The sequence below is a fragment of the Cucumis melo genome, chromosome 4 (genome assembly GCF_025177605.1).
Source record: "Cucumis melo cultivar AY chromosome 4, USDA_Cmelo_AY_1.0, whole genome shotgun sequence".
Classification (NCBI taxonomy): Eukaryota; Viridiplantae; Streptophyta; class Magnoliopsida; order Cucurbitales; family Cucurbitaceae; genus Cucumis; species Cucumis melo.
The window spans coordinates 1,803,826-1,829,798 of NC_066860.1; the positions used below are offsets into that span (position 1 = coordinate 1,803,826).

Here is a 25,973-nt window from a genome sequence, read left to right on the forward strand (position 1 = left end):
AAATATCATATTATATATGTATAGATCACTAAATTATCGTCGACGTCTATCATGGTACAAATAAACATAATGATTTATTTTGAGTAATCAATCATAAATAAATGGTAATATTTAACAAATATTTTGTTTACTTCATATACTTGATAATAGACAGAAAAAAAATGTTTTTTTTTATGTTATTAAATTAGGATACTAAACTTAAAAAACTAACCAGAAGCATAAACTAAAATTTTGAAATTAAATGTTGGAATCCGAAAATATTTTATAAATATTTAAAAAATAAAAAAAAGTTGACACATTAAAAACAAAATTAATTAATCAGATCGAAAAATATTTCGTTATATATATATATTTTTTGGTTTTTCAATATTTATGATATTATAAATTATAGGCAACTAGAAAGTACTAAGCGTGCGAAATCCTCAGTCTGTTTCTGTCACATCACGACTATAAATACCGCCTTTATTCTCGTTTTCCGTTTCCTTTTCGAGCGTCTGGAGAGATCAAACATCAAATTGCTCTGCTTCTTCGTAGCCTGGTACAACCGTTTTTGGTCTCCTCGCGTGAGGCATCACATACAATCTATTCTCCTCTTCAGGTTTTGATCCATTCTTTCTCTTACAACTCTTTCTCTGATTTTTCATCTTCTTCAATCTTCATCGACCTCCATCTTCGTGCTTCTCAACTTATATTCATATTTACTATGCATCTTTGATATAGTTTCCTGCTCTGATTTTACTTCAACACTCGATTCTGGTGTTTTCATGGCTTCTTAGTTCGATAACTTTTCTTATGGTCAGGAAATGTTGTTTCAGAAGCTATTTCTCAGATCCGTTTGGTTGGCTTTAATAGGCGGGAGAATAAACTGGAAAAGGCTAGAGTTCTAACGCAACTGTTCTTATGTGCCTTTGAATTACTAGGTCATCTTGTTTCTAGCATCTTCTTATGAACCGAACGAAGCATTACGATGTAGAATCGGTTTATTGCAGAATTCGTTTTCTATCGTAAGTTTTCTACACACTTTTACGTACTTGCTACGTTTTTCTTACTGGTTGATCTAGTGCGCGATATTTATAGTTCGTTTTTCTGTTTCATTTCTGGATCTATTTGGATTAACCTGAAGTGAACATAAGATCATGAGCGTAGAACTGATCTGGCCTGGCATTCATCTCACCTATCTCTCTATGTGTGCGCGTGTGTATGTGTGCGGTATTATAATACCACGTTTGTCTAATTATTTTTAATTTGTCATTTTCCGCTTTACCTGTCTGGCCGATAATTTGTTATATTGAGATATTGACAAGGATGCTTGCCTTTTGTGGTTGTATGCGTAATCTTTAAATACGCATTTTGTAGCATTTGCATAATATGATATGTAACGATTTTATAACCAAAGAGAGTGGGAAATCGTAGGCCAAGAAGTTTCGTAGCTTCTTTTGTTCTTTTGATAGAAACCGTACGGCATTTAAGCTCTCCAAGTATTCTGGAGATGGCCACTAGTTTTTTCGTTATGTTTTGTTTTGGTTTCGTTTTTTTATACCATTGAGATCTATCGTCAAGATTATCTGTTTTTGTATTTACGCATCCATAACTTTTTTGAACCCAAAACTTGGCAACTGACGTTCAAGTTACTTAATCATTACTTTGAAAGACTTCTGTTACAACGTTCTTTTTAATCTATTGCTGTAAATTGTTTTGAGTGTTAACGAGATCATTACGATTTATCTGTACCCTCACTTCACTTTTCTTCTAACTTTTTCTGCTTGTTAGTGATTTTGGTTTGGTTTCTAAATATTAGATCATTTTGTTTATTGAATATAAATGTATAAGTGTAGAACATTGGTGATTGATCACATAGTTTGAAACTCTAGAGCTTTGGTAGCTAGTAGTTCATATTTAACGAGTAAGGTTAATTATCTGAGAACGTACTTCCGAGACATGCCTGAAGCTTTTGTTTGTTGAAACGAAATTGAACTTGTTTATAAGATATTAATTGTGGATAATAGTCGTTGATAAGATATTAATTGTGGTTAGCTGCTTGCATACCGAAACAGAAGTTATGAGTGCCAACTAACTACGAAACTTACAGTACCCTTCATCACAAAGGCTTCGAAGATGAACTTGTGTAACTAATTCTACTAGAATCATGTGTAACTAAATCTATTAAAATCAGGCTTTAAGTGGCGCTCCTAATTTGTCGCAGTCCTTAGAAGCATGATTTTAGTAGATTTAGTTACACATGATTCTAGTAGAATTAGTTACACAAGTTCATCTTCGAAGCCTTTGTGATGTAGGGTACTGTAAGCTTAGTAGTTAGTTGGCACTCATTTCTTCTGTTCTGGGATGCAAGCAACTAATCATTTGAGCGATTTGTTTCTAATCTTACCTCCTGAAGCATGGAAGCAATCTTGAATAAGCAATAGTTAAACACTATTTATTCTCTCTTCCAGTATGGTTTGTGTTTGTATTTCAGTTACTTTTAATTGCTTTGGCAAAAGGGTTTGAATCTTAAGACACGTATTTTAGTTTTGCCCACATTTTTTTTTTCTTTTTTGATGTTCTATTTTTGCGAATTTCTTTTGATGGTTACCTGTGTTTAACAAACAACATTCAACATTCGCTTGGTGTTGTGTGGGTAAAGTCATCACAACCAGTATGTTCCAATTAGAATGCCTTCTTGGTGTGCTGACAATAATATATTATTTTTATATTTAGCTGGAGTTTTGGGATTAGAATTAAGACTGCATTGTTTCACCGTTTCTTGCATGCATTAATCTAGAGATTAGTAGCTTTGTAAGAAATTTCAATGGTGCCTCTATCATATGTAGGTAAAGCCAAAGCTCTTGTAAATATGAGAATTGCAAAAAATTTGGGCATATGCATTGTTTTTGGTGCTTACTCTTGTATTGTATTATTTGTGAAAGGTGTTATATATTTTTTTAGGTTTTTTTTTATTTGTTTGGATTTTTTATTCAGTTCTCTTTATAGTTTATTCTTAGTGAAATCATTACAATATATTAAAAAGATTCGAAGTTAACATTATGATTGTGAACTTATAGTTGGATTGAAATTCAGAGCAATAGGAGTTTCAACTTGCTTCCTTAATTAGGTATCATCCATACTCAGATAATGAATTCACCTCAAGGTTTCGCTGGACCATACCCGCGTCTTCATAAAAATATTCCACAAACTTCTAGAAGAGGCTACTCGAACTCTTCCACTGATAAATCTCACCATGAACAAGAGTAAAATAACCACCATTTTTCATGTCTTGATGAATCAATCCCCTTACAATTTTCTTTCCATGGTAAAGTAAAACATTTTGGTGCATTATCATTTGATGGTTTGTTCGAACAAAAAGTTGGTGTTGGTTGGATAAAGAGGTCTAGTATTGATTTTAGTGACATTCTTGCAAAGTCGTGCCCATCACCCACCAGGAGGTAGTAAAACCGTAAGAATAGCTAACAATTAAATTTTCATACCCTGATTCCTGAATAATTATTTGAAAGTTTAAATAGGATACTGGTGCATGGGGGACCATGGTACTAGTTTCTTTTTATGGCCATGAAAAGTAGCAATGGTGAGAACTGAGCAAATTAATTTTTCAAGATGTTTCTATTACCGATGATCTCAAGGACTTGGATAAAATAGTTTGTCTTCTTTTTAGAGGTATTTTAGTGATAATCTGAATCCACAATTAATTCATATCTTCGAGTGAACCAGTATTCTACTTTTATATAAATTGATTTTTTCCATAATAATCTGTGATTTTGGCTTGCTCTCGATGGCCACATCAAACCATTAAATCGTTTTTTCTTTTGAAATGTGCCAAAATTTATTTATCATTTTCCAAGATTTACTCTTTTGGTTGAGGATTTTACCCTTTTACCAGCCATCTTGTTTTATATTTTAATGTTCAGGTGTTATGAGTGACTTTTTTTTTTTTTTTTTTATATCCTTGTGTAGCCTTTGACTTTTCCACTGAAAGTGATCTTAATGGTTAGGAAACCTGGAGCAAGTATTTTGAGAACCCTACTTCCGATCCATCTACTTTCCCCTATTGAGAATAGTTACACAATATTCTGAGCTAAGCAGTTTCAATGGCATCCAACTCGTGCATTAGGGGAAAAAAAAAAACAAAAAACAAAAGAAAAACAAAAGAAAAACAAAAAACAAAAGAAAAACAAAAAACAAAAAACAAAAGAAAAACAAAAAACAAAAAACAAAAGAAAAACAAAAAACAAAAAACAAAAACAAAAACAAAATAAAAAACAAAGCAAAATTATTGAATTATCTCTGTCTATCTGAATTCAATATATATAGCTAGTAGCGAAGGAGGTGTGAAATTTCTTTTACCTTTCAAGAAAGACCACTTGTGTATGAAAGTGATCACAATTGAGATTTGTGAATCCATTCTATTGTATATGTACAAATATGGATTATAGCATATTTTCCAGTCAAGGTCATTCCTTTTGATGTGGAATAGGAATATAAGAATGTGAGGACCATTGAGAGGCATTGAACTAGAGTATCACACGCCAATTTAGTGATGTGGGTTGGATAATATTTCGTTGATGTAGCCCACACATTTATCTGTGGTGTTGGATTAAGCTTGCGAAGAAAGTTCTTTGGGGCTTTCAATTGAAAAAATAGGTACGGCATCCCACACCTAAGATGAACCGCTCCTCTTGCATTGATTGCATTCACTATTATTTATGTTGAAGCCATTTTTTTCATCCTTATAGTCTCATTGATGTTATTCTACTCTTGAATCATGATAGTGTTGATATCTAATGTGTATTCTCTTTTAGTTAAAAATCACTTTTGATCCCTGAATTTTCATGAGAGGAACACTTCCGTTCTTGAATTTTAATTTGTAACGATCTATTCTTTGCACTTTCAAGTTTGTAACAATTTCTAAGGATTTAGTGTCCATCATAAAACAATATTAAGATTTATGGTCAAATTTGTACCTAAATCATAGTCTAAGTAGGTACATAATTAAAATTGATAATTATGTGTGGTGACATTTTCTATAGGGACTAAATTTCTACAAACTTGGAAGTAGATAGATTAAATTGTTGTAATTTGGAAAGTAAGAGATTAAATTGACACAAATTTAATTTGAAAGTATATAGACTAAATTGTTACAAGTTAAAATTCAAGAACTAAATTATTACAAATTTGAATGTACAAAAACCTAATTGATTTTTAATCTTCTTGTTCAACTGGTTCTTTTTTTTTTTTTATTATTATTGTTATTTATTAATTTTATTTTATAGACAGGGAACAAACATTTCATTTGTTAATTGAAATGACTACAAAAAGAGTCCTATCTAGAGGACTTACAAAAAAAACTCTTCCATTGTGAAATGGGGGAAGACATAGTGGAAGTAGGAAAGGCAAGTGTGATTTTTGCCAAAGGGTATTTTTTTCCTTCCCATTTCTTGAACAGATGTCCCGTGAAAGTAGGAAAGAAAAGTGTGATTTTTGTAGGGGAAGACAGTTAACCAACCAAAGGATGCAAATCAGCATGCTCCAAGAGTTGGCAGCCAGGGTCAATTTTTGATAAAGTGTCTGTGTTTCGGCATTCCTGCAACAAAGAGAACAGTAATTTGGGGAGAGATAGAGGCAAGGGAGCCTCCCAAGGCGATTTTGATTGATGCAAGAATGGTTAATCTCCTGTATAAATAATTTAATTTTCCTAGAACACCTCTTTTCTAATATGAAAATAAATAATTTATGGAAAATATATATATGGAAACATATGTTATCACCTCTAGTGCAAGAAGAAGAATGCAACGTTTTAGGGGACTTTGAAAAGAAAATCCCATTTTTTTCAACGTTCCAAAACTGTTAATCAGCAGTCTTTGAGGAGGTAAACTAAGAAAGCAAGTTGGAGATTAACACACTCTTCAATTTCGGCTTGTCTATGATTCCCTCCTGAAAAAAGGTTCCAGGATCATTCCAAGAGGACCCGCCAAGTTCCTGCAGTTACCTCAATTTCATCATCTGTTAGTAACCACTTTATAGGCATTTTACATACAACAATAATAGGGTTTCATGCATTAAATGCCGTGAATTGTGATTTTACTTTTTTATGCTGAAAATAGGATTAATTTAAGTAAATCTTTCTAAAGTTCATTCTTTTTTATGCATCGTTCACATTATTGTTAGATTTATCTACTTAACGTGCACATAATAGGATCATTATTATGAATGACACTGTGCACATAATTCCCGAGTAGCTCTACTTTTAAAAATCAATTTCATTTGATGCATAAATTAATATGATTGACATTGTCCACCTTATTTCCAAGTAGTACTACTTTTGAAAATTAATTTTATTTTCTTATACCCTTTATGTTGTGCAAAGTATGGTCAAAAGTTGGGATTTCTTTGTTTTTTTAATTTTTCATTGGAGTTTCGCTTTTTTCTAAAATATCTATCTTTAGAGCAGTTACATTTTGAAACTAGAAGGCCCTTGATCTGTTTCTGGACCTTTGAGCTTCAGTAATTCATGACACCTGGGGAATACATATAAGTTATTAGCTGGACTATTTCTAATTCTCTAGACGCCTTGTTTACTTGAAATGCTACAATTACGTATTAGGATTATTTTCCACAAAAGTACTATGAATATCGATTATTTCTTTGATGTGCAATGCAATATGTCTATGAACCATTCGTGATTCCTTTTCCATTATTTTCTACCATTTCTGGGAAGTTCTTGTTTATGTGATAAGGTGGTTCCCAAACTCTAGGCGAATATCAACAACTCAGTGAGCATAATTTCATCCAGTTCCACTGTATTGCCGACAATGGGAACATCACATTTGTAACTTCTATCTATGGTGTTAGGACTCTTCCCTCCATATTTCATTGATTGATGAAATGATGTTATGCTCTTGGGACTATCATTATTTTCAGTGATGTAGTGATTAACTATTTTCTTGGATATATAATGATTCTGTTTAGTAAAAATAGTTTTTATTTTATTTTATTTTGTTTAATTTATTTACTTTTGTTTAATTTTTTGTTGAATTATTTCTTTCTCTAATGTTATGCAAATTTTTTTAAACAGACTGCTTGAACAATTTGCTGTAGCTGAGCAGGAGAGATTCGAGGTAAATACTATATATCCTTTCATGATGAATATCATATACAACTGTTTGGTTGAAAATTAGTGTGGGATAAATGTTCTCTTTAATCTACTCTTTCTTTTTCTGGATTATTCTCCAGAATTTTCAGGCAAGCATTAGTCATAAAATAAGTATGAACGTTTGAACCTAACTGATTATAATGAAGGTGGCAAACAGACCTTAAGATTTCTAGAAAATGAAGTGTGCATGCTGATGCGATTTCAATTATTATTATTATCTTTGTTTTGCATAGCCTACTCTTCACATAAATACCCTTGTTTTAATCACCACAAACTAGACAGAGCTGGTTTCTTTTGGTATGGAATAGACGTCTCTCTAATGTTGATTGAAAGATAATTTGCAACCTTACACCGTTTCTTGATGCAAAATAAGAAATATCTTCCTGGTTGGTCTTGGTGTAAGGTCTCTTTTTGCTAGCGTAGTTGTAGTCTGCTGCAACCATCAAAAGAACAAGATTGAAATAGTGACTACGGAAAAAAGTTCATTTGTACGTTGTTTATGGATTTTTTTCATAATTTTACCCCAGTTTTGTAGCTCTTTCTGGTGTCTCATTGTCTTGTTGTTGTGGCTGGCTGAGTTGAAGGTTAATAGGTATGCCTGCATCCTCTCCAACACTAAGTCCATTTGTAAGACTGCTTATGTGGGCTCCATTGGCGTCCTTTGTTCCATAGACCTAGGATGTTGAAAATTTGCTTTAGGCTGACTAAGCAACGCATAGTTTTACTGGTCAATCAATTAAATCCTTCAGTTTTTCTTTTTCTTTTGGGATCCAATTAAATTTCATTTCAGTTATCTACATCTATACCTTCTTGTGTAATTCCTGGTTTTCTTGATGAATTAAGTTTACCTTCTTATAGAGTTCCATATTGTCTTGGTGAATTAGGTTTCCCTATAACAAAGAGAACAATATTTAGTAACCAAAATAACCGAGAACAGAAATTTCAGAGCCACAGTTCCTTAACCTTTCTGTTTAGCTCTTGTATCTCATCCACTAAGATTTGGTCCTGCTCAAAGAAATGAAAAGTTGTGTAAAAACACCAAACACATTTGACAAAAAATACAGTTTGATACCTTTTTCATACGGACACCACGTAGACTTATCTCCAATTGATTTTCTAGATTCTGTAGGTCTTTGACGCTCAGACCAGTCAGCTCTTCACCCATCATCTGCCTGTAACTATATCTATTAGTGGTGTTCTATCAGAATGAATTGATGGTTTTCATTTGATATTTTCTAAGTTTTATTTCTTTCAAATCATGTATCAGCTTTAACTTGAGCAATCACGTGGAAGTGTGTTAGGAAATGTATATTTGGATCATGCCTGGTCATCAATAAATGTTATTCTTATGTCTGAACCAGTATACATGGTTGTGAGTTTGGGAAGTAGATTTTTTGCTCAATGCACTCAACCCCATGGCCATTAAAAGATGTTGAAGGGAAGTTTCATTTGCATTTCACCCTATTGCCTTTTCTTCTAGTAATAGTGTTTAACAAGTAAACATGTAATGATATATAATAGAATACATGTGTTAGTACCGGTGATTTTCATGTAAGCTCTGCAGTTGCTGCCGTAAGGTTGCTGCTTCCCTTTGCCAGTACTAATTAAAAACCAGAATGTGATTTCCTTACTATTTAGAAATATAAGAGTGCCTTCTATATACAGGCGCAGAAATGTATTAAGCGCATAGAGTATATTGGGAAGCATTTTTTATAAGAAGGTACATGAGCATGCTAATTTTTGAAGTTTAAGAATGATGTAATTGTTCAGACATCATTTCTATCATTGTATGCATAAAAAATAGTTATTGAATGCATCAATATTCAAATACAATAGCAAGAACATCCTTTTTCCCACTTTACAAAGAGTGGCATGCCTGCTCGTGATCATAGATCTTTAAGCAAAAAAGTTAACCTTGATTAGATTGACTATTGAACCCGAAGTTCATATATTTAGGTTTATGAATTCTTTGAATATTTAGATTTGACTGTGAAATCATAGAATTTTTTAAGTTTTCATTATAGATGACAGTGTTATGTTAGCTTGCGGATGGCCCTGGAATCTCAATTCATGTCTACACCTCATTTCCTCCCAAAATCCTTGCCTACAACCCCTGTTCTTTCGACATCCTGGCCTACAACCCATTCCTTTTAATGAATTTCAGAAACTTTCTTGGTCAGTTTTCTATTTTAAATTATTGAATAACATAAAACTAAATTAAATTTTAACTGATAAAGTTGCAACTTTAGGGGAAATAGAGAATTCTATTTTTTTCAATTATTTTTAGTTTATACTCTATGCAATTTATCATGCAGAAATATCTAATACTTTTTCTTAATATATTATGGCACCTTAACTTTTAAAGTCTGTCATGTTGCTATTTTTATGCCTTTTGCTCTCTGTTTTTTTTTTTTCTGGCTTTAGTTGTTGAATCATCTGTTTGATTTTGTTCAGAGACATCCCTAGATCAAGGGTCCAAGATTCATTCTCTCCATGATTGTTGTTTGGCATTGGTTCTTTCAGCATGGCAGGTAAATAGAAAGGTTTGTGGTGCCTCTCTTTTTAGCAAAAGAATTTACACCTACAATTATCATTCTTTGTCTCCGATCCAGAACAAACATACATGCTCCTATCACCTAGACAGTAGTATTGATGGGTACTAATACGTCCAAATTCACTATTATTCTGGATGTAACGAACAAAGCCAGTAGGCAGTAATTCATTTGGCCATTTCCCATGTCAAACAGCTGCCATACCCCAACTGCACTGTCCCAAACCCTCCCAACTCCACATTCTACAACTTAATCTTCATCATCGTATCAGAAACTTTACAAATAGGAAATCCAGATAATCTGTGTTTAAAAAATCATTCATGATCCACTGCCTAATGTCTGACAGAGAGGGAAGAAAAAACAATAGTCTTATATGCTAAAGAATACCTTGACTTCAGAAGTCGAGATCCCAAGCTGATGGTTCTCCTCTTTTGTTTTGTTATATCGTTCTATTAGTGCTTTCATGCTGGTAAGACAGTCAATAATTCAAGAGTTAGAGATGAAGTCCTCTTCCTTTTTAAAGAAATGTATTAATGAAATTTCCAAGAAATGAAAATTTATTGAGAAGACATGGAAAGTAGAAAACTTAGCGACTGCCAATTAGATGACCCTAGCCATTCCTTGATTCTTTCTAATTTAGTCTTCCCTGTTAAACCTTAACTTTTAATCACACTTGAAGTAGGCTCTTTACCTTTCCGAGATTCTCCTCAGAGTTCTATGGATAAAGTTCAAATTTACTAGTAGGTAGATTTTAATTTGTAATCGTAGGATACATTTGAAGGATGGTAAATAGGGTCGCCTAATAATTGAACCTTCCTTCTTATTTAGTTCAACTAAAATTAAAAAAAAAAAAAAAAAGAAAAAAAAAATCTATCCTAGAATATCCAATGCTCAATTCAAACAAACAAATTTTCACAAGTTCACCAATTATATAGATAATAATGAAATAATATTGAGAAGTTGAGAACTATGTTCAAAAGAAGACATGGTCACCAATAAAATTTATAATTTATCAATGAATTCATATTAACATGAAATATTACAGCAATTAAATTGAAGAGGTGGGTTAGAGAGTTCAAGCATAAATTTGTTGGTTCACCTATTCATCAATGTGCCTCCATTATTTTAGAAACAGCTCAGTTTTTCTTTTGTAGGTGAGAACTGAGCAACCCTCATCAATCTTTACAAGCTTAGGATCAAACCGATAAAAAGTTTCCATAGTAATAAACTCACGACACAAAGTGTATTCACAAATTTCTCTTGGTTCCAAAGAATTTCGACAGTCTCCTAATGACCCTTCATGAAATTTCCCAAGAAATATAAGAAAAAGGCTTGCCCCAAGTTTGAGAGTTTCTTCTAATAGAGGATTTCTTCTCGAAGTGTTTTGGTTTTAGCACATGTAGGAGTTCTTCTCTTCCTCCAAGTTTGACTGTATATTAGTTTATATCCTAAGATAAGAGTAGTTTAGACGGTCATGTGTACGCCACGTATCACCATTTCAGTTCTATTGGACTATAACTGCCTAATTCCTTCTAAGATCAAGGTTCAAAGAAAAATTCACTTTATAGGGGCTTTCTGCCCCACATTTCTCAACTAAGGATCTGCACTACTGATTACGTATTATATAAATGAAGAGGCACTTAGAAAACGTCTAGGCCAGCTTCAGGATCCCATCTATCTTTGGTTTCTTTCAGCTGACAAATCCGTCCGTCAGTTGCAGCAAGTCTAGGGTGCTCTACAATTTCCTTATTCTAATTTTAGGATGTCATTGATATGATGAAATTTACAAAAGAGAAGGATCTTCTGTCTGATGTACAAAACAACATTTGCAATTGGTCATAAAATTAGTGACACTAGTGTTAAAAAAGGGGATCTCAATTTACACGAATCTAGAGCTCAGAGAGTGGATGTGAGTAAATTTTGAGTGTCTTCTTCTCTATATGAGAAGATAAATACGGGAGTTGTGGTCTAACAAAATATATTATAAGAGATCCCAAATCAAATTCAACCACGGTCTTTCTTGAAAGGATTCCAACAAACATAATGGGGAGGAGATCTCTAATAGGACAAGGAAAAACCAGGTCCCAACATCAGGCTTCAACTAGGAAAATCCCGAAAATCCAGACCAGGTTGCACTAGATAAAAAATAATTAGTGCAGCAATTTGGGGTGATAGAGATCCAAGGAGTGCGACTCTAAAGCTTGTCAAACGTATTAAGTTGTAGATGTGCCTCACTCTCAAATGGAGAAATTCTGTATTTCACCACCTTGGTGGATAATGACCTTTGCCTTTCCAACAATAAGGTTGGCCCAATCCTCAATTTGTCTGTCTGTCACGTTTCGTCTTGGATAAATATTCCAGGATTCTCGCTCAGAGAAAAACAAAGGCAACCCTCACCAACCATAAAACAAGTTTCATATTTTCTGTACCTTAAGGGAACAACAGAATCCAAAACTATCTCTGAGCCTCAATTGAAATGGAACTTTGTACTACCTCATGGCAGCTTTGGCGCGGAGATATTGGTAGTCCCATGAATGACCAGGCATAGTGGTTTGACATGGCAGAGCCAATGACATTGAGATAAAACTTAGGTTGGGAGGGACGTGGTCAAGAGGGAATAGCATAGCAGGTTCAATTGACAAGTGCTAAGTTTTATCTATGATCTACTGGCTATCATTTAACCCATCTAATAGTTCTACACTTAGGCTTTGTTCTATAAGCATTTGGTTTTTGAAAATTATGCTCGTTTTCTTAGACTTTATTTACAATGTTTTCACTTTTTTAACTGAATTCCAAGAACAAAAACTATTTGGGAACTACTTTCTTTTTTCCATCAGAATTTGGTTTGAATTTTGAAAATATTCTATAAAACTAGATAGCAACAGAGCGGGAGGAATAGACTTAGATTTTAAAAACAAAAAATTTAAAACTAAATGGCTATCAAACTATGACTTAACAATTGAATATATTGGTTCTGATTTTAACAATTGAATATGTTGGTTTTGATTTTATTTATAGAGCGTGGATCATGCTGTTTGGCCTGCACTCAGGAAAATCCAACGAGAACACGCAAATATCTGATAAAATAGGCAAGCACTCATGTTTCTTATATAATTACTTCATGGAAAAACTTCACAAGTTAAAAGATTACAATATATAACTAGGAACAAAGAAGAACAACAGACTCAACACATTCGACTGAGTTGAGAATTATAGCCTTCTCATGATTATTAACATTTGGAGGGTTCTTCTAGTTTAATTTTGTTGGGGTCTTCTCAACCCTCTGCCCTTAGGCTGTTCTTTTCTTTTGTTTCCTAATATATGTCTCTCTTTCCTATCAGAGAGAGAGAGAGAGAGAGAGAGAGAATAAACTCCTATGGTCCCCAACGGTTTGTTCCCATTGACTTTACCTTTCTACCCCTCCTCTCGTAAGTGTAAATAATTGGAGGCTTCATAATACTTGAGCTTGAAACTCATCCTGTCTTCAAGGTGAAGCAAAGGAAATTGTCCAAATTCATTAAACTGAAAACATGCCCGGGTAGGTCAAAATTATGACTAGGTTAAATTGGGGAACCCTCTGGTCTACAGTAGGTCAATATTGTGATTATTTTAAAGTGGGGAATCTACTGGTCTATGTGAGAAACAAAATTTCATTAACGAGATGGAACTATTAGGCAAAAGTTAAAGGAGTTGGAGAGGAGTTTTCTTCAATTGGCACGAATCACTTGGAACCTATACCATTTTGAATTATAGACAGAAAATTTTCAATATATAATTGAGAAGTGAACAATACAAACTTTTCAAGTGAGTGAAAAAAGAACTTAATGGAACACAATAAGAACCATCAAAGAGATCCAAATAGAGAGGGGAAAATCCATACAACAACAGAACACTCAAAAGAAAAACTTTCCAAGGAAGAGCCTGAATAACCAAACCCAGCACAAGAAACTAAGCTAAAAGACAACTCTTGAGAACCATAAAAGCCCTGAAACAGAAGGCCCAAAACAGGGGGAAATGAAAGAAGCTCCAACCAAATAGAAAAACCACCAAGTAAAAGAGCAGAACCGAGACCAAAAACACCAAGAGAGAACCACTGAACCCAAACCTGTAGAGAACAAACGAACATAAAAATCGATTGCCTTGTGAATTCATGCAAGGAACTGCTCGCATCTCAAGACCACAAGCTGCACTCAAAGCCTATATTATTTATAAAATGAATTGAGTGATGCATTAGTTAGAGGTGCAAAAATTCAATTCTACCGATTGACCTGCCTCTCTTCTAATAAAAAAAAGTTTCCCCTTCTCTTCTAACTACAATGACCATAAAATTGCTCCTAACAGCATTAAGCCACATTTCTTTCCAATATAAAAAATGTCTCTTCCAAAGCTTCATAAATAGGATGTCAAAGATGTGACTTTTATGGAAGGAACCAGGTTTACTGCTTTCAAACTCCTCTAGGCTGTCCTTGTCAATTAGCATAAAACATCTAACATATCCTTAAAGAGCAATTCACACCTTGACTTCTTTGTATTAAGGCTCCTTTTAGATTATGGAAGAAAGATTAATGAGATTTCGACGCAGATTAAGGAATACAGAAGCCCTTGTTGTCAAAATGGCTGTCTGGGAAATCTCCACAAAAATAAACTGCCTTTCTCTTGGTCCACTGAAGGTCTACAACTATATACCATTATATCCATAGGATTCTGGAGACGCTAAATTCAAATGATAGTTGTAATATCGAATGGACTCTTCTGCAATTTTAAAGCCCATACAAAAAGGGCTGTCAAACAGTATTTGCAACAATTCTTGGAAAAATAAAGCTAAACAGAGGCATTGAACGGTGAGAGACCTAATTTCTTCTTGGCTCCTAAGAAGCACAAACACGGATATGAGACAGACAAGACATGATACGGACACGGTGACACCATTTTTTAAAAACCTAGGATAGGACAAGGCAAAGACATGTTTATTAGAAAAATATATACCATCTTCATAGTAAAAAAATCATAGTAAATGCATTGATGCATTTAATATGCTTAAAAGACTTAGCTTGATGTATTCTACGCTCAAAAGTTATTATTATTGTCATATATGTGTCTTTTTGGTCTATTTAACGAGTGTTCTATGTATGTCCAATGCATTTACTGCACTAATAAGTGTTCGATAAGCGTCCAAGTGTCGGACACAGACACGGACACGGACATGCTAGCCAAAGTAAAGTGTTCGTGCTTCTTAGCTTGGCAGCTACGCTTTAGAAATTTTCCTCATCCTCCCTTGTCAAACTGCCCCATAAAAGAAACTACACACTGTAGATAGTCTCTCAGTAAAAAAGAATCACTAAACAACAATTTCTTAGTAGAAAAGGATCACTAAACAACAATTTCGGTTACAAGGCCAGCAAACCGCAAATGACTCAGAAAAATATCTCCACATCTAACGGACTATCTCAGATTGTCGATATCCACCATGGTTCATAAGTGCTAAATCTCTCATACATGACTTGCAAAATAAAAGATTTGACCTTCAAAATTTCAAACTTCTCAGAATTAAGAGAATTAAGTGTGCCATGAGGGATCTGCATAGGAGAAGAGTTAAAGAAAAGCCCCTTAAAGATGGGATTGGATGGATCAAATACCAAAAATAGAAATCACTTAACAAAGAAAGTATAGCTAAAACGTCAAGTTTTTTTTGTATAGCCAACAGAAGAAGGTGAGATTCAAAACTAATGAAAATAGATGAAATGACAAAAGCCACCGAGCACACATAATGGCAAAGGCAAGCAACAAGGAGCTGTATATAACATTAAAACTGGTGAGTTGTAATTTGTAATGCTTTGCCGAAGGGTAATTTCTTTTCGATGGAAATAAAAAATGGTTATTTAACAAGGGGTGATATGGAAAAGCCAGTAAAGAGACGTGATCTACCCTAAATCTTGCTCTTCCTTAGATATGTTTTTAATAATACCTTTACTATCCTAAACCATTATGGATTGACCTAGCGGTGATATCTCAATTAAAAAGTCGAGATTCTTTGATTTGAGCCGTAGGATAAGACAAGAAAATGTCAACTTTTTAGGATAAGTTGGATCTCTAATCATTTGCTTAACACATGAATTCCTAAATTTTTTAGCCAAAAGGACGGTTCTATTAGGAGTCTAAAAGCGAAATATGGATATAAACAAGTCTCAATTCTTGATTACTTTAAAAACGGAAAAGTACCTCAGAAAAGCATGATTTGACTTGATTCAGGTTGTAAATTCCTTTCCATCACCAAATATCAAATGGACGATAATTTTGTTTTGATTTTATATTTGATGAGAATTAGGTTTTTAGAGCCGTAATTCTTTGTCAATTACAAGCTTGATCATAGTTTTACTGTACATGGCACAAATTTTCGATAGAGGTTAAAAGTTCAAACTCTATCTTAACGTGTTGGAACTCAAGTTATATTTCTTAATAAAAAACTATTTTAAATTACAAAACTGCTCATAAAATTTATAAATATAACAAAATAGCATAGTCTAAGTTTATAGTTGATAACGATCTATCGTGATCAAAGAATTGTGGTATATATTTTGATTTATATGTACTTTCTTATTTAAAAGATTTGAATTCATATCGTATAAGACATTACCATAGTCTTCTTAAAACAAAAAATATCTATTTTTATGGTTCCTCATGTTTTGCTTATTGAGACTCTTGAGAGTCATTATTATTATTATTATTTCTTTTTTTAACATTGTTGACATTTCGTGGCCACAAATAATTGCCTTTCCATCCATTTTCATAAATATTTTTTGGGGTTACATAAGTTTTAGTTCATATGGATTGTGTTGTGTTTATTTGGTCATTTTAACTTCTCTAAAGCATTTAATTGGTTTCTGATTAATTGTGTTTTAAGAGGTAGCAGTTTAATCTAGAATTTTTTTAAAAATTATTTAAAAAGTTATTTGGAAGTATCATATCACCATATTTTATTATTAATTTCAATATTTATTTGTATAGCTTTAATGATTTCATGATTTCATGAAATCATGGGTAAGATTTCATGAATTTTTTTAGTTTGTGAAATAATAAGATCAAAGAATTGTCTAAACTTTTGAACTGATACTTTTATATCTTATTCGTCGGATTGGTTTTTTATTTTCTACCATTGTAACAGTCTTTTTCACTTGTTTTTTTTTTTCTTTGTTAAATATAAAGTTGTTTACAATTTTCTAATTTGAAAATTGTTGTTAAATTCATGATAAGTCTTTAAAATAAAATAAAAACATAATTTTGGTTATCCATCTATTTAATACGTTCTTTATATTTTTTTGGATGAAGGTTGTGCTAATTTCAATGTTGTGTTTAACTAACTTTGGTTTTTTATGCTTCATTAATTTATATATATCGTTCTATCCTTTTTCATTTGTTTATATTTTTATTTCTCTGCATATCTCCTTTTTCTTCTAATTTACCTCTTCCTAAAATATTTTTTTCCAACTTATCTTTCCCGTTATCCAATGAAATGACATATCAATTGTTGTTGTGTTAAGTTTATTTCGATTTATTCTTTCTAGTTATTTTTTTATTTTATAAGTTTCTAAAAGATTTCTCCATTTAAATTTTATTCCTCTCAAATATACTATCCTTTTCTCCACCCTTTTAACAAAAATAATTCTATCACTTTTGGTTTTCTTTACTAGATACCCACTTTTGAAAGATGCTCAAAGTTAAATTGTAAAAACTACATCTCTATTTTATAGTCATTTTGATTCTCTTTTTCTAAAAGAGAGTTTTGAAAAGTAAACAAGGTAGTTAACAAAATATAGCAAAATTGTTTTATCACTGTTATTTTTTTATATTTGTAAATAAAACGGTATATAATATATAAATATATAGTAAAAGATTTGAATACATTTTCAGGATTTTGTTATTTAAAATAAAAATAAAGTGTAGTTTTAAATTCGTTTTTCTTAACTATGGATATAAGAAAGATGGAAATCAATTATATTTTCTAAAACTAAAAATATTATCGATTTAAAGAATTTTTAGAAAACAGGGTTTGGAGATTCTAAATTTTTACTTTGTTTTTTAAAATTTGATTAAATCCAAATTTCTTCTATTATAAAATTCGAGCTCGAAAATATTCATGTTTTTCAGCGTATAGAAACATGCAAAATAAATAAATAAATAAAAATGATAGAACGAAGATTTAGGATCAGTGCTTAACGAAAAGAAAATAATTCATGATAACATTACTGCATTTCATGTATTGGTATTAAAACACGAATGTTTTCTAAGAGCTAGATAGTCTCAAGTTCTCAACATGTAGAAAAGTAAAACATAGAAGCTTTTGTTCGTTTACATCATAAATTTTGGAACATGTTCACCACACCTCTTCAGCAATTCCCGACCAGCTGTTCCAATGCAGTTTCTACATTATTATTAGGAGCTTTGTAATAATCGCTACAAAGGGGAAGATTGAAACCGTGTATTACTGATGGATATATATGTTTTAGGAAGAAGCTGTGTATTGAAAAGGAGTGGTTTCGTGTGTTTTTTATCCTCGAGTGGTCCCTTTTGTTTTATTTTATCTACGATCTATTTTTGGCCACATGGTTATTTATTGCCTACTCCGTAGATTAGTTTCTTCTTTGGTTTCTTCCTTATAATTTTGAGATTGACTTTCGGACTTCTAAGGGTTGTTTATTTTGTTTTGTTTTGTTCTATGTTTATATGATAAATTTTCTTGTAGAATTATCTCCAAATATATATATATATATATATATATAGATATATATATTTTCTGTGAATGGTAAAAGTTTAAATAAATGTTTGTGATTTCGTTTCCGTGGAGTTATTACAACTCAGAAAACTTCGAGTATGATTTTTAATATATATTTTTTTTTTGTGAATGGTAAAAGTTTAAAGAAGTGTGTGTGATTTCGTTTCCGTGGAGTTATTGACTCACAAAACTTCGACTATAATTTCAAGTCCACATTTAGATTGAGCATTTTGAACTTAGTCTGTAATATTAGATTCATTAAGTTTTTACTTCGTTCAACTCAACCATCTTGTTACTATTGACATTTTATGGTTGCGTTCCTGCTCTTCTCCTTGATTCGGCGTGCATCTCAATTTTCCTTTTTTTAGCAATCTATTCTCACATCTCATTGACCATTTGAATAGTCCTTATGGTTTTTGATGTGAAACTAATAGTTTTGGTTACTGTATCTAAATGGATGGATGGACAATGATCTAGCATCATCCTAAATTGTACTAATCTAATATGCTTCATCTTTTTAACACATAAAAATTAGTTAGCTTTTAATTTTTGTGTGGAGGAAAGATGAAGAATAGAAAAGATAATGTATTCTGGGATATATTCAAGTTTTTTTAATCTAGAATTCTGGAGTTTACTACCTGTAGGAAAATAGAACTTTGGATGCATCTATTTTTAAACTATTTTTTAATGTACGATAGATTGGAAATAGGAATATCCTAAAATCGTTGTCAACAAAAGATATGAAGGTGCATTTACAGTGTGAACCGTAGTACTTCAACTTTTCTTTTGAGAACTCGGCGACTAACTTTTTTTTAGTACTGAAAGTCTAGTTGAAATTAAAAAAGAAATATCCTTTTTTCTAAGACAGAAGTTATCCAATCTTCTGAATCGTATTTTCTATTGAACTAATTAATTTTGAAACTTCCGTACATATATGTTCAGATTAATATAAAGGGCTTTATATTATTTAGGTTGGCTTACTCATAAGAATGCTTTCCGCTAAATCAATAGATTATGACAAGTAGATTTAAAATATTAGTATATAATACAAAATCGTATGTTGATAGAAATTTGTAGTTGATAGACTAATATTTATAATATATATTGGTCTTATCACCTATGATAGATCAGTCTATTACCGATAGACTGATTTTGTTATATTAGTAATTTTTGAAAAATATTATTATTACAAACTTGCTTATTATTTTTTAAATTGTTATCTATCCTGATATGTCTATCCTTACCAATCCTTTGTAAAAGACTTTATTATTGTTGTAAAAGTGCCGATGCCCGGAGGAAAATAGAATTTGGATGGGCTTTATAATTTTATCAAAAAAAGGCCTAATTATTAGTTTCTGCTATTTTACTTCTTGTATTTCTCGCAGATATTAAAATGTATGATTATAACAATTATAACTTATTTTTATTGGTTCGGGTTTCAAGTTGGATTTAATCAGTTTCATGTTTGTGTCTATTTGATTGTGAGCTCTCATTTTTTTATCTAATAATTCTCTTAAATTTTAATTTTCTCTGAATGGATCCTTAATCTATTTGAAGTTTTTTAAAATTAAAATACTACTCATGAATTTAAAAAATTTTAAATTAAATTTGTTAGATATATTGGACTTGAAATTAGAAATTCACTGGACCACAAATTTCGTTTCAAGGGTAAACTTCTTAGCTTTGAATCGTGGAGGTGGAAGTTTTCCTCGTGTTAAGTACTAATATACAAATATTGACATCTAGATTTGCAACTTATTGTGCGTTCTCTTCTCATTCTAATAAGAAATAACGTTCATTTCTCCATTTATAAATATTCTTTTAAGTTTGACGAGTGATACTTTTTACGTTTTAGAACTTTTACGGAAATAATAGTTTCTTTTTCAAATCTGATCAAAGAACACATAAAATTATGTGTCAGAGATAGGTTTACTGTTTTATCTAATAAATAAATGACTAAATTATGAGTAGCTTTGTGGAAATGTTGGAGAATGTTTAGGGTTTTGATTGTAGTTTTATGAAGCTTGGAGTTAATAGATTTGCATCAATAAGTTTGTGTTTGGAATGTAGTAAAGTTTTAAGATAAAGTTTCTCATTAAGTAGGCAAAATATAGAATAAGAAAAGGGTAATTTACGTAAATAAAACAAAAATCTAAAATATTTACAATTCGGTATAACAAAATAAGAAAAAGTTTATGACACTATGTCCTTGCAATTTATATCTTCTTTGCAATTTATTAATCTCAGACCATCTTCATACAATTAAGGTCCGAGATCGAATAACTAAAGACAGAGATCTTTCATTTCAGGGCATCTCGAGACAATGTATGCTCGAGATCGAATAAAATAAAGGTAGAATTCTTTCATCTTGGGACATCTCAGTGCAATTGAAGTCCGAGATTGAATAACTAAAAGAAGAAGTATTTCGTCTTGGGGCATCTAGGAGCAATGTATGCTTGAGATCGAAAAAAATAAAAGAAGAATTCTTTCTTCCCGAGCCATCTCAGTGCCACTAAGATCCAAGATACAATTAACTAAATGAAGAATTCTTTCATACCAGGACATCTTGAGGCATTGTATACCTGAGGTCGAATGAATTAAAAGCAGAATTCATTCACCCTGGGGTATCTTGATTCAACTAAGGTTCGAGATTGCGTATCATTATCTACAAAATTGTTTGAATTTGAAAGTCGTTTAAAATGAAGTACAAGATTGTGTAGATCTACACTTTATCTTTCATCTTGGTGCATTGTATGCACGAGATGGAATGAATTAAAGGTAATATTCTTTCATCCCAAGGCATCTCAGGGTATGGTATGATCGAGATCTTGTATCAAATTCTACACGATCGTGTGTCTCGAGTGCACATGACTGATTTATCACTAGAGTAATTTTAGTATTTTACATAGTAGACCTATAAATTTTTTCTATTTTTGAAATTGTTCTCTACTACCGATGAATAGGCCATACAACACTCATTTATTATCCAAAAAAAATTAATTTCAAGAATAGTAGTGGGTAGGTGGGCTGCACTCAAGTGCTTCCCACTTTACTACCACAAAAAAAAAAAGGAAAAAAATGATAAAAAAATAATTTTTTAAAAAATCACACACAGTAGAATTCTCATGGACTATGTTTAGTATATAAAGATAAGAAGTCAATTTTTTAAAAAAACAAAGACGAAAGGTCGGTGAAATTTAGTTGACAAAACCCTTGACTATTTTCCAACCGAAAAATATTTATATGCATTTCGAATAACATGTATCTCAAAAAAATTATCTAATCATAATTTGATATGTGATAAATTTTATATTTAATATTTTTTAATCGTTTTTGTTTGGGATGTAATAGAGTTTTAAAATAGTGTTTGTTATAGTTAATTGAAAATTTTTAAATAATATTTTACTATAACAATGAGTGATTATTATAGTGTTAGAATCTTTACTCCAAACGACTCTATAGGTGATAGGAAAAAAAGGGAAAAAGTTATGGTGGGGAGAAAGTATATTTGACATCTCATTAGTCAACATCTAAGTTTTTTTTTTTTTTTTCCAACTATCACTTCGACCTTTCTCTCTCCTCCTACCTCGTATGAGGGAATCAAATTGGAAGGATGGTCCTTCTCAACAACCTCCCATAGGAAGGTATCAAAAGAAAAATATAAGAAAAGAACCTACCCCAGAATGCACCCTCCCTTCTATCATTAAAGCTTTCAAAGGTGCTTAATAAGAACAAGTAGTATTTAATAATTAAGAATATGAACCTTATGGTTCAAATATCTTTGCTCGAGGAAAACATCGATAATATATTATTTAACATTTTTGTGTGGATCTGAAAAACATCCTAAGTTGACTTAAGTTATTATTATAAAGAATAAAAATAAAGAACTTATGACTAATGAATTTCGAATCACATACCCTTAGTTACTTAAGTTTTAAATCCTATACTATCTTTTGTAATAACACTAAACTTAGAAAATTAGTGAGAGAACTGGCTCATGAAGGATGGATGATAGGATTCAAATGGTTTCTAATAAAAGAGAGATTATGGTTCACAAGGAATCAGGCTGACCAATACGATTTGCAAAAGAATTGAACCAACTTAGTCATCTTTTTTATCAGTTAAGTTCGGGATTCAATGAGGCCAAGTAGATTCAAAGCAAAACATGAGTGTAATGCTTAGCAAGGGATTTCTTTGTGTTGTAAGATGAACTCGATTAGATTTCAAGAAAATTTTCTATTTTTTTAACCACATAGACACATTTATTTTTTAAAAAACGCTTTCTATTTCTCCACCACACAAATAAGATTACCAAATATATTTTTAAAATTTTATTTCTACATGACAGAGAGTGAAAGTATTTGAAATAAGTACAAATCATTATCTTTATTTTTGGTCCTTTATATTTTATGTTTGCTATATACTGTCTTTATAACATTAACTTCGTATTACATAAAAACTGAAATGGAAAAATAAAACAATTATTTTCCTATTGAAATAGATCAAAGTTAGTAAACATTATCGGCTAATTATAGACCTTAATGTATGAAAGCTTGTACTCATGGAAAGAAAAGAAGAAAAAAAGAGTGCGAAAGCTTTATTCTAGTGAAGTTTCAGACAACATACGCTAAACGGAGATTTTTGAGAAGCCAATAATATGAAAGAATATCTTATGAAATGATATTTAAAACTATCCAACTTAACATGGCCAACCTGCATTGATCGGTTATTATTACGGACCTAAATTCTCTTTTGTCTAATATCCAATAGAGTTCTTAACTCGTTTACATGTCTCTCGACTAATTTTATGTTATAACTCACGTAACCCACTTCTAACATTTTGGTATTAAAAAAAACTTGTAGAAAATTAACTCATAGTTCTAAATTCTAGCTTGAATCCTTCATCCCAGGAGTTAGAAGTACACACAAACGAAACCTCCCAATGTGTGAGCTATGCGGGAAGCCCGACCAACTTCTGTCCACGCCCTTATCCGATATTTCGTAAAAGTGGTCATCCATGGGGACTATAACTATTGCTCGAACCATGCAGCTCCTTCCTTCTTTTAGAATATAAACTAAGAATATGGGATAAGTAAACTGAACATACAGAAGGAGGTATGATTGTATAACGCAATCATACATATTATGAATTTTGAGATCTGAAACTACACCTTTTTTATTTCTACGATCTTAACTAATATAAGATCTCTGGTCCTTGAACTCAAATGGATGAGTTTAGAAAGAATCTTGAGCCAAATTGTAACAGATGCAAATGAAAATTTACTACTGACCACATTATTCTATCCAATCCAAGATCCAATAAGGCATAGAATGAGCTAACTAGCAACAATTGGCCAATAAGTCTGTGCACAGATCCCACCTCAACCAAAAACAGCAGAGAAATCCTCCCTTCCAACCATTTTTTCAAAACCTAAGTTCGCTCAAATGACGTCCTTTGCTGTTATATATTACAGTAAATTTATCATTACTCACTACCTTAAGGTTTTTTTGGTCAAGTGATGATTTAAAATTTATAACGAAAAGGAACAGGTAAACGATCTGGTTGTCTGGTTATCCAGCTTTCAGTATCGTGTGCATGATCTTCATCTACATTGGTCGAGATAGTGCACTCACTAATTCCAATAGAATGTGTACTTATTTTCTTGCATGATCTAACTAAATATTTCACTGGCGGAATTGCTCAACTTTCTTTTCTGATAAACTACATATCCGAATGATGTTGCAACATTTCAATTTCCATCATCACAAACTCATCTTAAATTCAGGTACGATCCGTTCATCCTAAAAGGAATAAGCTAGTGGATCAGTATCTAACACTTCACAGCCAATAATAACTCTAATGACACATGATATATGTCAATCGAGTTTATTACCGGAATAGTGGAAAACTGAAACAACCGAAGTTTCAGCGATCAAGATCGAGGTCCGGCGATTGACAGAACTGATGATCCTCATAAAATCACAAAATAAAACAAATTCCTATTTCTCAGTGTGCACAAAATTTTATTCCATACGATTAAAGCATATACCGTCTTAATCGTGATTCAAGGTGCACGCTCGCCAATAGAATGAATAAAAATCAGATAAATTAAGTAGAGCGAGGTTACCGATGTCTTGTCGCACACGATAGATTAATCTATTATAAATTAAGTACGGAAACTGAGCAATTATTCAAACTGAAAATGAAAAAAGTAGAAGAAAACAAAGGCAAAAGTAGAAGAAACAGAAAATGAATAACATAGAACCTGGTGCTGGAGTATTCATAGAGCTTGCTGGTACTGGAGAAGATGATAACTCCGACGTCCGCATCGCAAAGAATCGCTAGTTCTTTCGCCTTCTTCAACAATCCGCTCCTACGCTTTGAGAAAGTCACCTGTCTGCTCGTTGAATTATCGATCCTCCTAATTACAATCTTGCCTCTCCCCATACTTAGATCCGCAACTCGATTCTTCTATCCATTTTTCCCGAGATAAAGTCACAGAAAATAACGAAACTCCAGTAAATTTCACAAGCAAAACAACGATACAACGAAAATCGCAACCAAATCCAAAATACACTTCGTTCTTCCTCGATAACACACGCGAATGATATATTTACAAATTTAAGACATGCGATCCAAAAGAAAAACAGTAGAAAACAGTCAAAAAAAAAACATATGAAAAAATCAACAAATATAAAAAAAAAAACGAAGCAATGATTGAAGAAACGAAAAAGGAAATGCTGAGGGAATTTTCGAAGAAATTGTAACTTACTGTTTCCGGATGAGTGCGGTGCTTGTTGGAGTCAAGGCAAAGTGAGAGATCAAACAAACAGAATCAGCGCTTTTTTACGGAGCGTTGTACTGAAGCGGATTTCACATCATTCAGCTGCACAGCGCCATTTATGGAAACTGGAAAGGGATCTGCTGCGTCCAAATGTTGAAGCTTCTCTGGGGTTTTATTCCAGTGTGGCAAATCCCACTCCTTACGAGTACACGTGGCCCAATCATATTTCGGTGTTGAACATTTTTTTATTCCTCGAGGTTCGAGTGGTCCGTGATATGGATCATCGACGCGTGGGGATGTAGGCTGTGGGATACGGACACTGTTATTTTTTCTCCTTTTGGAAATCTGCTTCTTCCGAAAGATACTTTTTGTGTGTGTGGAATTGCTAAATAGAAGGGTGTAACAATTTTACCAAATTGCCCTCCATCTTTTATTAATATTTACCATATATTTTACTTATAGTTTTACCTTTTATAAAAGGAAAATGACCACAAATAAAACATTTGACGAAATATTAAAAAAAAAGTTAATAATTTTTAAAAATGAATTAAAGCATTTGTAAAATATAGCAAAAGTTTTGATTCTATCAAAGTTTAACATTATATATCGTTGATATAAATTGAAATTTTGTCATATTTGTAAATATTTTCAATAGTTTTGTTATTTACAATAATTTTTTAAATAAATTAATATACAATTTGATA

The 25,973-nt window shown here is 32.1% G+C and overlaps 1 protein-coding gene and 1 long non-coding RNA gene across 18 annotated transcripts; one reads left to right on the top strand and one right to left on the bottom strand.

The window, feature by feature from the left end:
- The first annotated feature begins 441 nt into the window (after positions 1-441).
- Positions 442-18,262, top strand: LOC103503641 (uncharacterized). Of its 5 annotated transcripts, none has more exons than XR_007820190.1 (7): positions 442-598; positions 801-1,004; positions 1,124-6,014; positions 6,765-6,856; positions 7,085-7,127; positions 9,617-9,693; positions 12,733-18,262. It is a non-coding gene; the product is annotated as an uncharacterized LOC103503641 (long non-coding RNA). The 5 variants fall into 5 exon arrangements; XR_007820192.1 differs by having other exon boundaries at positions 1,124-4,653; XR_007820191.1 differs by lacking the exon at positions 6,765-6,856.
- LOC103503640 (MADS-box transcription factor 23-like) lies at positions 7,329-25,417 on the bottom strand. Of its 13 annotated transcripts, none has more exons than XM_051083566.1 (9): positions 25,258-25,417; positions 24,751-24,956; positions 10,102-10,180; positions 8,701-8,762; positions 8,235-8,334; positions 8,126-8,167; positions 8,011-8,052; positions 7,685-7,836; positions 7,329-7,592 (listed from the first exon to the last, which is right to left on the bottom strand). In XM_051083566.1, exons 2-9 carry the CDS (start codon positions 24,930-24,932, stop codon positions 7,577-7,579), a joined length of 675 nt encoding a protein of 224 aa, XP_050939523.1. In that variant the 5' UTR covers positions 24,933-24,956; positions 25,258-25,417; the 3' UTR covers positions 7,329-7,576. The 13 variants fall into 13 exon arrangements, with proteins under 13 accessions (XP_050939523.1, XP_008466134.1, XP_008466132.1 ...); XM_008467912.3 differs by having other exon boundaries at positions 7,329-7,595; XM_008467910.3 differs by having other exon boundaries at positions 7,969-8,052.
- Between the last annotated feature and the right edge of the window lie 556 nt (positions 25,418-25,973).